We start from the raw sequence: 12,507 nt of genomic DNA on the forward strand, positions 1-12,507 counted from the left end.
CCTGGGGGCGACCTGTTGTAGAACGGTGGCTCTTGTCGGCCACGACTCAGGCCCTTCAATGCGAACTATATCCTTCTCCTGTAGAGGCACTAGTGAAGTGGCTGTGTGGTCATGAAGTGTTTTTTGTTTCTGTTGTAGTCGCCGAGCCTTGTCTGCCCACACCTCATCTCTGTGGTCAGGTGTGACATAACTGGGAAGTCGTGTATGGATTTTCCGACCCAGTAAGAGCTCAGCTGGAGAATTGCCACTTGCTAGCGGGCCCACCCTGTACGACATCAGGGCCAGATATGGGTCAGTGTTGCTGTGTGCTGCTTTCTTTAATAGTCTTTTCACAATCTGTACCCCCTTCTCCGCTTTTCCATTAGCCTGAGGATAGAGCGGACTGGAGGTTACATGATTAAACTCATACTCTGAAGCAAATGACTGAAACTCATGACTGGCATAGGGAGGGCCATTATCAGAGACCAGGGTTAGAGGGATGCCCTGCCTGGCAAAGATTGACTTCAGGTGAGTTATCACAGCTCTTGATGTGGTACTGGACAAGAGGGCCATCTCCGGATAATTGGAATAATAATCAATGGCCTAGAAATTGGGTTTTGGCTTAGCCAGGGCTTTAGCGCCGGAAATTAGTGCCGGCGCTAAGTTCCCTGCGCGCGCCAAAAATTCAGTGGCGCCGCGCCCAAACGGCTGCCGGCGCTACTGAAGGGTCTTAGCGCCTGGAAAAGGGCGCTAACTGCCGTTTCGCGCCGCAATTCCGGCGCTGCGGCACCCGCTGCGGTGCGGCAGGTTCGGGAAGTGCAGGCCTCCTCCTTCCCTTAAGGAGGACCTGCCTGCACCCGGCCGCGGCCCGCGATAATCTTATTAAAAATGAGCCCGGCACCTCGGACAAGTGCCGGGCTTGCTTCTGTTCCGGGGGGGGGGGGGGAAGTCCGGGGAGGGAGCTGCGGCCAGGCGGGCGGCGGGAAAGCGGCCGGCCGCCGCGAGGCCTTTAATGCGCCGGCGCAAACTTGTGCAAGGCACCTCTGCCAGAACGTTGCTTGCGGCTGCCACGGGCGAGGCGGCCGCAAGTCAATTTCCCAGTTCGGGCGGGTTACCATGGCAACCGGGACGCTGCGCACACCGATGACGTCATCGGTGCCGGCGCAGCGCTACCGGTCTACCGCGGCGGAAGGGCCCCAGGCAATTTAGGCGCAGGCGCCAATTGCAGCGCTAGGCCCTCTAGCGCCGCAAAATCGGCGCTAAGGGCACTGAATTTCTAGGCCAATAACTAACAAATAGGCCTAGAAATTGGGTTTTGGCTTAGCCAGGGCTTTAGCACCGGAAATTAGTGCCAGCGCTAAGTCCCCTGCGCGCGCCAAAAATTCAGTGGCGCCGCGCCCAAACGGCTGCCGGCGCTACTGAAGGGTCTTAGCGCCTGGAAAAGGGCGCTAACTGCCGTTTCGCGCCGCAATTCCGGCGCTGCGGCACCCAATGTGGTGCGGCAGGCTGGGGAAGTGCAGGCCTCCTCCTTCCGTTAAGGAGGAGCTGCCTGCACCCGGCCGCGGCCCGCGCAAATCTGCTTAAAAATGAGCCCGGCACCTCGGACAAGTGCCGGGCTTGCATCTGTTCCAGGGGGGGGGAGAGAAGTCCGGGGAGGGAGCTGCAGGCAGGCGGCCAGCGGGAAAGCGGCCGGCCGCCGCGGGGCCTTTAATGTGCCAGCGCTAACTGCAGTAAGGCACCTCTGACAAAACGCTGGTTGCGGCTGCCACGGGCGAGGCGGCCGCAACTCAATTTCGGAGTTCGGGCGGGTTACCACGGCAACCGGGACGCTGCGCACACCGATGACGTCATCGGTGCCGGCGCAGCGCTACCGGAGCAACGCCGATTTAGGGCCCCAGGGAATTTCACTACTGGCCATAACTCTGGCGCAAGGCCCTCTAGCGCCTCAAATGAGGCGCTAAGGCTACTGAATTTTCAGCCGATAGTCTTTTCCTTCACAGTGAAATATATCAGTTCCGACCTTTTCCCAAGGTTGTGATGGGAGCTCTGTGGTAATGAGGGGCTCTTTTGTTTGCTTGTAGTGATACTCCTGACATGTAGCACACTCGCTGATCATCTGGTCAATATCAGAGTTCATGTTTGGCCAGTAGAGTGCCTCACGTGCTCTCCTTGTTGACTTTTCTGCACCCAGGTGCCCTTCATGTATCCTGTTGAGCATTTCTCGTCGCATAGAGGTGGGCACTACTATCCTGTCACACTTAAGCAGTAGTCCATTGACCACAGAGAGCTCAGACTGAATGTGATAATATTGTTTACATGACCCTTTCTTCCAGCCCTCTTGAAGATTTCTCATTACTTTACTCAGGACTGGGTCCTTTGATGTCTCTGTGACTATCACTGATAGTTGTTCCTGTGTGGCGGGCAATGCTGCGTAGACCATATCCACATGAAGAGCCACATCCTCTTCTGATTCACTGTTTTGTGTGGCGTAAGGCACAGCCCTGGATAGTGCATCTGCAATGAACATTTGTGTCCCTGGCACATATGTTAGCTCAAAATCGTAACGTTGAAGTCTCATCATTAGGCGCTGTATCCGTGGTGACATGTCACACAGATTCTTCTTTGCGATCCCTAGCAGTGGCTTATGGTCCGTTTCTAGGATAACCTTGGGAAGACCATAGGTGTAGGTATGAAATTTTTCACACCCAAATGCCAAGCCAAGGCACTCCTTCTCGATTTGCGTGGAGCGGCACTCTGTAGCCGTCATGGAGCGTGACGCATACGCCACTGGTCGCCATTCTCCTTCATCTTCCTGTAGAAGGACAGCCCCTAATCCATTCTTAGAGGCATTTGTGGACACTTTTGTCCTCTTTTTAGGGCAGAAGAACCTCAGTAGGGGTTCACTTGCTAGAATGTGTAGCAGCCCCTTCCATTCTCTCTCATGTTCATGTCCCCATTGGAACTCTGTCTCTTGGTGCAGCAGTTTTTTCAGATGAACAGCTTTCACTGCTAGATTTGGAATGAATTTTCCTAGGTAGTTAACCATGCCAAGGGCCCGCTGAACCCCTTTCTTGTCCTTTGGTTTCTCCATGTCATGTATAGCTTTTACCTTTGACTTGTCTGGCTGAATCCCCTCTGTAGAGAGCTTGTCTCCGAGGAATGTGATTTCATTGACACTGAACTGACATTTGTCTTTATTTAGTTTGAGTCCATACTGCTGTATTCTCTGAAGTGTTTTCTCCAGTCTGGTGTCGTGCTCCCCCTGAGTGGAGCCCCATACTACCAGATCATCCACGTACACCCGCACTCCCTCCAGGCCCTCGATGATTTGCTCCATTGCTCTGTGAAAGATTTCTGGGGCGGAGCTAATACCAAAGGGCAGACGCTGGTAGGAGTATCGACCGAACGGGGTGTTAAAAGTGCACAGCTTAGCACTTTCTTCATCAAGTTTCAATTGCCAGAAACCATGCGAGGCATCCATCTTGGAGAAGACTTTCGCTTCTGTCATTTCGCTGACTATTTCCTCTCTCTTTGGAATTTGGTAGTGCTCTCTTTTGATATTGGCGTTAAGGTCCTTGGGATCCATGCAGACACGCAATTTATCAGTTTTCTTTCAATTGACGCAGACCATGGAATTTACCCAGTCAGTTGGTTCCTCAATCTTCTTTATGACAGCTAGTCCCTCCATGCGGTCTAGCTCTTTCCTCAGTTTTTCACAGAGAGCCACTGGAACTCTCCTGGGTGCGTGAATCACAGGTTGTGCATCCTCTCTCAGTTTGATGGAGTATGTAAAGGACAGTGCTACGAAACCCTGAAATACATCTGCATATTTGTGTGCTATAGTCTCATGAGTCAGATTTGTACTATCTTGGGGGGCACTCTGCACACAGTTCAGTTCATTGATAGTATAAACTTGTTTTACCAAGCCCAAATCCACAGGCCTTATCCCCCAACAGTGACTCATGTCCTTCAGGCACTATAACAAAGGTCAAAAGGTGAATGTGATTTTTTACCTTAACATTCAGCCTACATGTTCCTTTCGTTTCAATGCTTTGTCCATTGTATGCCTTTAACGACACTGTCTTGTTCAGTATTTTAGGTCGCACTTTGAGATTCCGTGCATCACTCCAACTTATGAGGTTTGCCTTAGCACCTGTATCTAGCTTAAAGGGAACAATGGTGCCATTTACCAGCAAGGGAGCTATCCAAACTTCAGTCTTTGGTCCTACAGAGTGCACTTCATTAGCATTTTTGCCCTGTTTTGACTCATTTTGCACCATTCCAACAAACAAAGTCTCTGCTCCTGTCTCTTCAGTCTCAATAGCATGCACTGTCTTTTTACTTTCAGTTTTCTCTTCCCAAAAACACATCTTGGCAAAGTGATTCCTGCCTTTACATTTCGCACAGTTCTTCCCATAAGCAGGACACTGTCTGGCTATGTGTTTATTACCGCACCGTCTGCATTCGTAAGGTGTCATCAGCTTGAACTCCGTGGGCCCCCTTGTGTCCCTTTTGTGTACCACATCCACCGGCAGGTTTTTTAGCCCCAGGGCACTCTCTTCTGCTGTGCTGCGCCCTTCGAAAGTTTTTGTGTGCATGTCTGAGAGTTCACTAGCATGACATATTTTCACTGCTGCATCCAAATTTAGGTCATTGGGGGAGAAATTGGGTGAGTAGCGCCACCTGTTAGTGCCTAAAGAGGCAGTCAGTGGCTGTAGCACCACTGGCTGCACCTCCCGCGATTTTCAGCAGGGGCGCTAATGGTGGCGTTAGCCATTTGCGCTGTGCCGTCACCGATGACGTCATCAGTATGCACAGCACCCCATTCACGATATTTGGTAGCGAACGCCGCAGTTGCGCCGTTCGCTACCCGCGCCCGGTTCACGGGGCCTTACTGTGCCAGCAGCGGCGCAAGTTAAGGTGGAGGTGAAGGTGGCCACCTGCCAGCACCTCCGTCCCCGGCCTCCAAACCTCCCCCCCCCCTCCCCGTGGCATTGCCGGCTGTTTCCCGAGAGCCCGGCACTTCTCCTTGGTGCCGGGCTCATTTGCCGGCACTCGCGAGCGGGGATCGCACTGTTGCAGGCACCTCCCCCTTAACAGTGGGAGGAAGGCCTGCAGTACCGCAGCGTGCCGTGCCGCAGCGTGTGGCGCTGCAGCACGTAGCGCTGCGAAATTCAGTTTCAGCGCCCTAAGAGGGACGCGGAGCGCCTCGAGCTTCACCCCGTGTCCCTCGAGGGGCAATGAAACTGAATATCTGATGATCGCTAAAGCCTCGAACGCTGCGCTAAATCCTGCGCTCAGGCGACTTTTGCGCCACTTTGGCGCCCCAACCCAATTTCTAGGCCATTGCCTCTAAGCATTCTCTCCCTCACCTTCTTGTTGAATATTCCAAAAACGACTTGATCGCGTACCATTGATTCCTTCAGGTCCCTAAAGTTGCATGTTTGTGCTTTTATTTTCAAGTCCGTCAAAAAAACATCAAAGGATTCTCCTTGCTTTTGCACGTGGGAGCGAAACGCGAATCTCTCATACGTTTCATTCTTTTTTGGAGTGCAGTATTCGCCGAACCGTTCTATCACCTTGTCCAGATCATTTTTATCATCTTTGGCTGCAAACGTAAATGTATTAAACACCTCTATTGCCTGCGAGCCAGCCACTGTTAGCAACAAAGCTATGTTACGTGTTCCAGAGCTAGTCGAAGCGTCAATCGCTCTGAGGGAGAGAAGAAAGCGTTGCTTGAAGACACGCCAATTTTCATCCACATTTCCTTCTAGTTGCAGGCTAGCCAGAGGTTTTATTCCTTCCATTGTTGCAATATGTCCTTATCGTGAGTTCTATAAATCCTGGTACCATGTAATGTTATCTTAATAACGTAATTACGAGTCTCACAAGCTGTTGTAGAGGAGTGCCATTTATTCAGTCCTGACTCTGTGGCCTAGAAATTCAGTTAGGGGCGCCCAGCTTGCCTGGGCGCTGGAATTACCGCTGCGCGCGGAGCCACTTGCGCCAGCGGGATATTCAGTTTCAGCGCCCCAAGTGGAAGCCGGCCGCCAAACAAGGGTTTCGGCGCCCCGCTTGGGGCGCTGAAACTGAATATCGGCGTGCAAAGTGCCGCAGCGCCACCCGCTGCGGCACGGCACGCTGCGGTACTGCAGGCCTTCCTCTCATTCTTAAGGGGGAGGTGCCTGCAACAGCGCGATCCCCGCTCGCGAGTGCCGGCAAATGAGCCCGGCACCAAGGAGAAGTGCCGGGCTCTCTGGAAACAGCCGACAATGCCGCGGGGGGGGGGGGTGTAGGAGGCCGGGGACGGAGGTGCGGGCAGGCGGCCGCCGAAAAAGCGGCCGGCCGCACCTCCACCTTAACTCGCCCCACTAACGCCACAGGTAGGCCCCTGTGTACCGGTCGCTGTTTGCGGCCGGCGCGGGGGAGGCGGGCGCGATCAAATATGGCCAGCGGGGCGATAGCGGGGCGCTGCGCACACCGATGGCGTCATCGGTGGTGGCGCAGCGCTACTGGCTAACGTCGCCATTAGCGCCCCGCTAAATATCGCGGTAGGTTTGCACAGTGGCGCAAAAGCCCTCTTTGGGCGCAAACTGGTGGCGCAGGCCACTGAATTTCTAGGCCTGTGTCTCTAGTACAGTATCTGAAGCATGGCCAAGATGGTGTCGGATCCCGCCCCCGGATATGACATCAGCCGTCAACCAGCTGTCAATCAAACCCCGCTGTCTTTACGACAGCTACGGTTATCCGTACATCCTCCTCCCTGGTAGCAATGTCTGCTTCGCCCCTCTCCTTTGTGAAAACAGGCGCAAAGTATTCATTAAGAACCCGACCGACTTACATTTAGATTGCGTCTTTCACATAGTATAAGGCCCCAGGGCATTTCACAGGAGCATTATCAAACAAAATTTGACACTGAGCCACATAAGGATTTATTAGGGCAGGTGACCAAAAGCTTGGTCAAAGAGAAAGGTTTTAAGGAGTGTCTTAAAGGAGGAAAGAGAGGCGGAGAGGTTTAGGGAGTGAATCCTAGAGCTTAGGGCCCAGGCAGCAGAAGGCATGGCCACCAAAGGTGGAGCGATTATAATCAGGGATGCTCAAGGGGCCAGAATTGGAGGAGTGCAGATATCTCGGAGTGGGGTTTGTGGGGCTGGAGACAGGGAGGGGCGAGGCCGTGGAGGGATTTGAATACACTCTTTATCACACTGCTGGCAGTGATTGGGGTTTCATTTTTTAATGGATGGATCTATCTCAAGGATGACACGTTGAGGGTTATCTACGCCTGCAGCGGAGTGGACCCCACCAGCTTGACCGAGATCCCTTACCACATGTCTATGGCCGGAGTGAAGTCGGTGCGGCTCCTGAACTATGACAGAACTTCCCGCCCGCAGCCCAGCAACAATAGATCGATCGACCTGGTGACAAATGTGAGTAGAGGTGGAGTCTGTCTCCACCACCCACTTCACTGCTCCCCGCTTTCCTCACACCCTCTCCAGCTCTCTCTCTCCATCTCACCCTCTCCACCTCTCTCTCTCCATCACACCCTCTCCACCTCTCTCTCCCCATCTCACCCTCCGCTGTCCTCACAGTGCCCGCATCTCCATCTCACTCTCTCCACCTCTCTCTCTCCATCTCACCCTCCGCTGTCCGCACAGTGCCCGCCTCCCCATCTCACTCTCTCCACCTCTCTCTCCATCTCACCCTCTGCTCTCCTCATAGTGCCCACCTCCCCATCTCACTCTCTCCACCTCTCTCTCTCCATCTCACCCTCCGCTCCCCTCACAGTGCCCCCCTCCCCATCTCACTCTCTCCACCTCTCTCTCCCCATCTCACACTCCGCTGTCCACACAGTGCCCCCTCCCCATCTCACTCTCTCCACCTCTCTCTCCATCTCACCCTCCGCTGTCCTCACAGTGCCCGCCTCCCCATCTCACTCTCTCCACCTCTCTCTCTCCATCTCACCCTCCGCTGTCCTCACAGTGCTCGCCTCCCCATCTCACTCTCTCCACCTCTCTCTCTCCATCTCACCCTCCGCTGCCCTCACAGTGCCCGCCTCCCCATCTCACTCTCTCCACCTCTCTCTCTCCATCTCACCCTCCACTCCCCTCACAGTGCCCGCCTCCGCATCTCACTCTCTCCACCTCTCTCTCCATCTCACCCTCCGCTCTCCTCACAGTGCCCCCTCCCCATCTCACTCTCTCCACCTCTCTCTCCATCTCACCCTCCGCTCTCCTCACACCCTCTCCACCTCTCTCTCTCCATCTCACCCTCTGCTCTCCTCACAGTGCCCGCCTCCCCATCTCACTCTCTCCACCTCTCTCTCCATCTCACCCTCCGCTGCCCTCACAGTGCCCACCTCCACATCTCACTCTCTCCACCTCTCTCTCTCCATCTCACCCTCCGCTGTCCTCACAGTGCCCGCCTCCCCATCTCACTCTCTCCACCTCTCTCTCTCCATCTCACCCTCCGCTGCCCTCACAGTGCCCGCCTCCCCATCTCACTCTCTCCAACTCTCTCTCTCCATCTCACCCTCCGCTCTCCTCACAGTGCCCCCTCCCCATCTCACTCTCTCCACCTCTCTCTCCATCTCACCCTCCGCTCTCCTCACAGTGCCCGCCTCCCCATCTCACTCTCTCCACCTCTCTCTCCATCTCACCCTCCGCTCTCTGCAGAGTGCCCGCCTCCCCATCTCACTCTCTCCACCTCTCTCTCCATCTCACCCTCCGCTGTCCTCACAGTGCCCGCCTCCCCATCTCACTCTCTCCACCTCTCTCTCCATCTCACTCTCCGCTGTCCTCACAGTGCCCGCCTCCCCATCTCACTCTCTCCCCCTCTCTCTCTCCATCTCACCCTCCGCTGTCCTCACAGTGCCCGCCTCCCGATCTCACTCTCTCCACCTCTCTCTCTCCATCTCACCCTCCGCTCTCCCCACAGTGCCCGCCTCCCCATCTTATTCTCTCCACCTCTCTCTCCATCTCACCCTCCGCTGTCCTCACAGTGCCCGCCTCCCCATCTCACTCTCTCCACCTCTCTCTCCATCTCACCCTCCGCTGTCCTCACAGTGCCCGCCTCCCCATCTCACTCTCTCCACCTCTCTCCCCATCTCACCCTCCGCTCCCCTTACAGTGCCCGCCTCCCCATCTCGCTCTCTCCACCTCTCTCTCCATCTCACCCTCCGCTGCCCTCACAGTGCCCGCCTCCCCATCTGACTCTCTCCACCTCTCTCTCCATCTCACCCTCCGCTGTCCTCACAGTGCCCGGCTCCCCATCTCACTCTCTCCACCTCTCTCTCCATCTCACCCTCCGCTGTCCTCACAGTGCCCGCCTCCCCATCTCACTCTCTCCACCTCTCTCTCCACCTCACCCTCCGCTCTCCGTACAGTGCCCGCCTCCCCATCTCACTCTCTCCACCTCTCTCCCCATCTCACCCTCCGCTGTCCTCACAGTGCCCGCCTCCCCATCTCACTCTCTCCCCCTCTCTCTCCATCTCACCCTCCGCTGTCCTCACAGTGCCCGGCTCCCCATCTCACTCTCTCCACCTCTCTCTCCATCTCACCCTCCGCTGTCCTCACAGTGCCCGCCTCCCCATCTCACTCTCTCCACCTCTCTCTCCACCTCACCCTCCGCTCTCCGTACAGTGCCCGCCTCCCCATCTCACTCTCTCCACCTCTCTCCCTATCTCACCCTCCGCTGCCCTCACAGTGCCCGCCTCCCCATCTCACTCTCTCCACCTCTCTCTCTCCATCTCACCCTCCGCTGTCCTCACAGTGCCCGCCTCCCCATCTCACTCTCTCCACCTCTCTCTCCATCTCACCCTCCGCTGTCCTCACAGTGCCCACCTCCCCATCTCACTCTCTCCACCTCTCTCTCCATCTCACCCTCCGCTCCCCTCACAGTGCCCGCTTCCCCATCTCACTCTCTCCACCTCTATCTCTCCATCTCAGCCTCTGCCCTCCTCACAGTGCCCGGCTCCCCATCTCACTCTCTCCACCTCTCTCTCCATCTCACCATCTGCTCTCCTCACAGTGCCCCCTCCCCATCTCACTCTCTCCACCTCTCTCTCCATCTCACCCTCCGCTCTCTTCACAGTGCCCGCCTCCCCATCTCACTCTCTCCACCTCTCTCTCCATCTCACCCTCTGCTCTCCTCACAGTGCCCGCCTCCCCATCTCATTCTCTCCACCTCTCTCTCTCCATCTCACCCTCCGCTGTCCTCACAGTGCACCCTCCCCATCTCACTCTCTCCACCTCTCTCTCCATCTCACCCTCCGCTGTTCTCACAGTGCCCCCCTCCCCATCTCACTCTCTCCACCTCTCTCTCTCCATCTCACCCTCCGCTGTCCTCACAGTGCCCACCTCCCCATCTCACTCTCTCCACCTCTCTCTCTCCACCTCACCCTACGGTCTCCTCACAGTGCCCGCCTTCCCATCTCACCCTCTCCACCTCTCTCTCTCCATCTCACTATCCGCTCTCCTCACAGTGCCCGCCTCCCCATCTCACTCTCTCCACCTCTCTCTCTCTATCTCACCCTCCGCTGTCCTGACAGTGCCCGCCTCCCCATCTCACTCTCTCCACCTCTCTCTCCATCTCACCCTCCGCTCCCCTCACAGTGCCCGCCTCCCCATCTCACTCTCTCCACCTCTCTTTCCATCTCACCATCCGCTGTCCTCACAGTGCCCGCCTCCCCATCTCACTCTCTCCACCTCTCTCTCCATCTCACCCTCCGCTCCCCTCACAGTGCCCGCCTCCCCATCTCACTCTCTCCAACTCTCTCTCCATCTCACCCTCCGCTCTCCTCACAGTGCCCTCCTCCCCATCTCACTCTCTCCACCTCTCTCTCCATCTCACCCTCCGCTCCCCTCACAGTGCCCGCCTCCCCATCTCACTCTCTCCACCTCTCCCTCTCCATCTCACCCTCCGCTCCCCTCACAGTGCCCGCCTCCCCATCTCACTCTCTCCAACTGTCTCTCTCCATCTCACCATCCGCTCTCCTCACAGTGCCCGCCTCCCCATCTCACTCTCTCCACCTCTCTCTCCATCTCACCATCCGATCTCCTCACAGTGCCCACCTCCCCATCTCACTCTCTCCACCTCTCACTCCCCATCTCACCCTCCGCTACCCTCACAGTGCCCGCCTCCCCATCTCACTCTCTCCACCTCTCTCTCCATCTCACCCTCCGCTCCCCTCACAGTGCCCGCCTCCCCATCTCACCCTCTCCACCTCTCTCTCTCCATCTCACCCTCTGCTGTCCTCACAGTGCCCGCCTCCCCATCTCACTCTCTCCACCTCCCTCTCCATCTCACCCTCCGCTCCCTTCACAGTGCCCGCCTCCCCATCTCACTCTCTCCACCTCTCTCTCCATCTCACCCTCCGCTCTCCTCACAGTGCCCGCCTCCCCATCTCACTCTCTCCACCTCCCTCTCCATCTCACCCTCCGCTCCCTTCACAGTGCCCGCCTCCCCATCTCACTCTCTCCACCTCTCTCTCCATCTCACCCTCCGCTGTCCGCACAGTGCCCCCTCCCCATCTCACTCTCTCCACCTCTCTCTCCATCTCACCATCCGCTCTCCTCACAGTGCCCGCCTCCCCATCTCACTCTCTCCACCTCTCTCTCCATCTCACCCTCCGCTCCCCTCACAGTGCCCGCCTCCCCATCTCACTCTCTCCCCCTCTCTCTCTCCATCTCACCCTCCGCTCTCCGCACAGTGCCCCCTCCCCATCTCACTCTCTCCACCTCTCTCTCTCCATCTCACCCTCCGCTGTCCTCACAGTGCCCGCCTCCCCATCTCACTCTCTCCACCTCTCTCTCCATCTCACCCTCCGCTCCCCTCACAGTGCCCGCCTCCCCATCTCACTCTCTCCACCTCTCTCTCCATCTCACCCTCCTCTCTCCTCACAGTGCCCCCCTCCCCATCTCACCCTCTCCACCTCTCTCTCCATCTCACCCTCCGCTGTCCTCACAGTGCCCGCCTCCCCATCTCACCCTCTCCACCTCTCTCTCTCCATCTCACCCTCCGCTGTCCTCACAGTGCCCGCCTCCCCATCTCACTCTCTCCACCTCTCTCTCCATCTCACCCTCCGCTGTCCTCACAGTGCCCGCCTCCCCATCTCACTCTCTCCACCTCTCTCTCCCTCTCACCCTCCGCTGTCCTCACAGTGCCCACCTCCCCATCTCACTCTCTCTACCTCTCTCTCTCCATCTCACCCTCCGCTCCCCTCACAGTGCCCGCCTCCCCATCTCACTCTCTCCACCTCTCTCTCCATCTCACCCTCCTCTCTCCTCACAGTGCCCGCCTCCCCATCTCACCCTCTCCACCTCTCTCTCTCCATCTCACCCTCCGCTCGCTGCACAGTGCCTGCCTCCCCATCTCACTCTCTCCACCTCTCTCTCTCCAGCTCACCCTCCGCTGTCCTCACAGTGCCCGCCTCCCCATCTCACTCTCTCCACCTCTCTCTCCATCTCACCCTCCGCTGTCCTCAGAGTGCCCGCCTCCCCATCTCACTCTCTCCACCTCTCTCTCCATCTC

The 12,507-nt window shown here is 56.8% G+C and overlaps 1 protein-coding gene across 3 annotated transcripts in view; it reads left to right on the forward strand.

Annotated features, from left to right (window-relative positions):
* Nucleotides 1-12,507, forward strand: part of moxd1l (monooxygenase, DBH-like 1, like) — a 295,828-nt gene that overhangs the window by 69,421 nt on the left and 213,900 nt on the right. For all 3 annotated transcript variants that reach the window (XM_085976728.1, XM_085976729.1, XM_085976730.1), the window contains exon 3: nt 7,236-7,406. In XM_085976728.1, the coding sequence (XP_085832854.1) occupies nt 7,236-7,406 (171 nt within the window). The remainder of the gene's footprint in view (nt 1-7,235; nt 7,407-12,507) is intronic.

The sequence above is a fragment of the Somniosus microcephalus genome, unplaced genomic scaffold (genome assembly GCF_052327205.1).
Source record: "Somniosus microcephalus isolate GS21.2 unplaced genomic scaffold, FLI_Smic_1.0 unresolved_chr3, whole genome shotgun sequence".
NCBI lineage: Eukaryota > Metazoa > Chordata > Chondrichthyes > Squaliformes > Somniosidae > Somniosus > Somniosus microcephalus.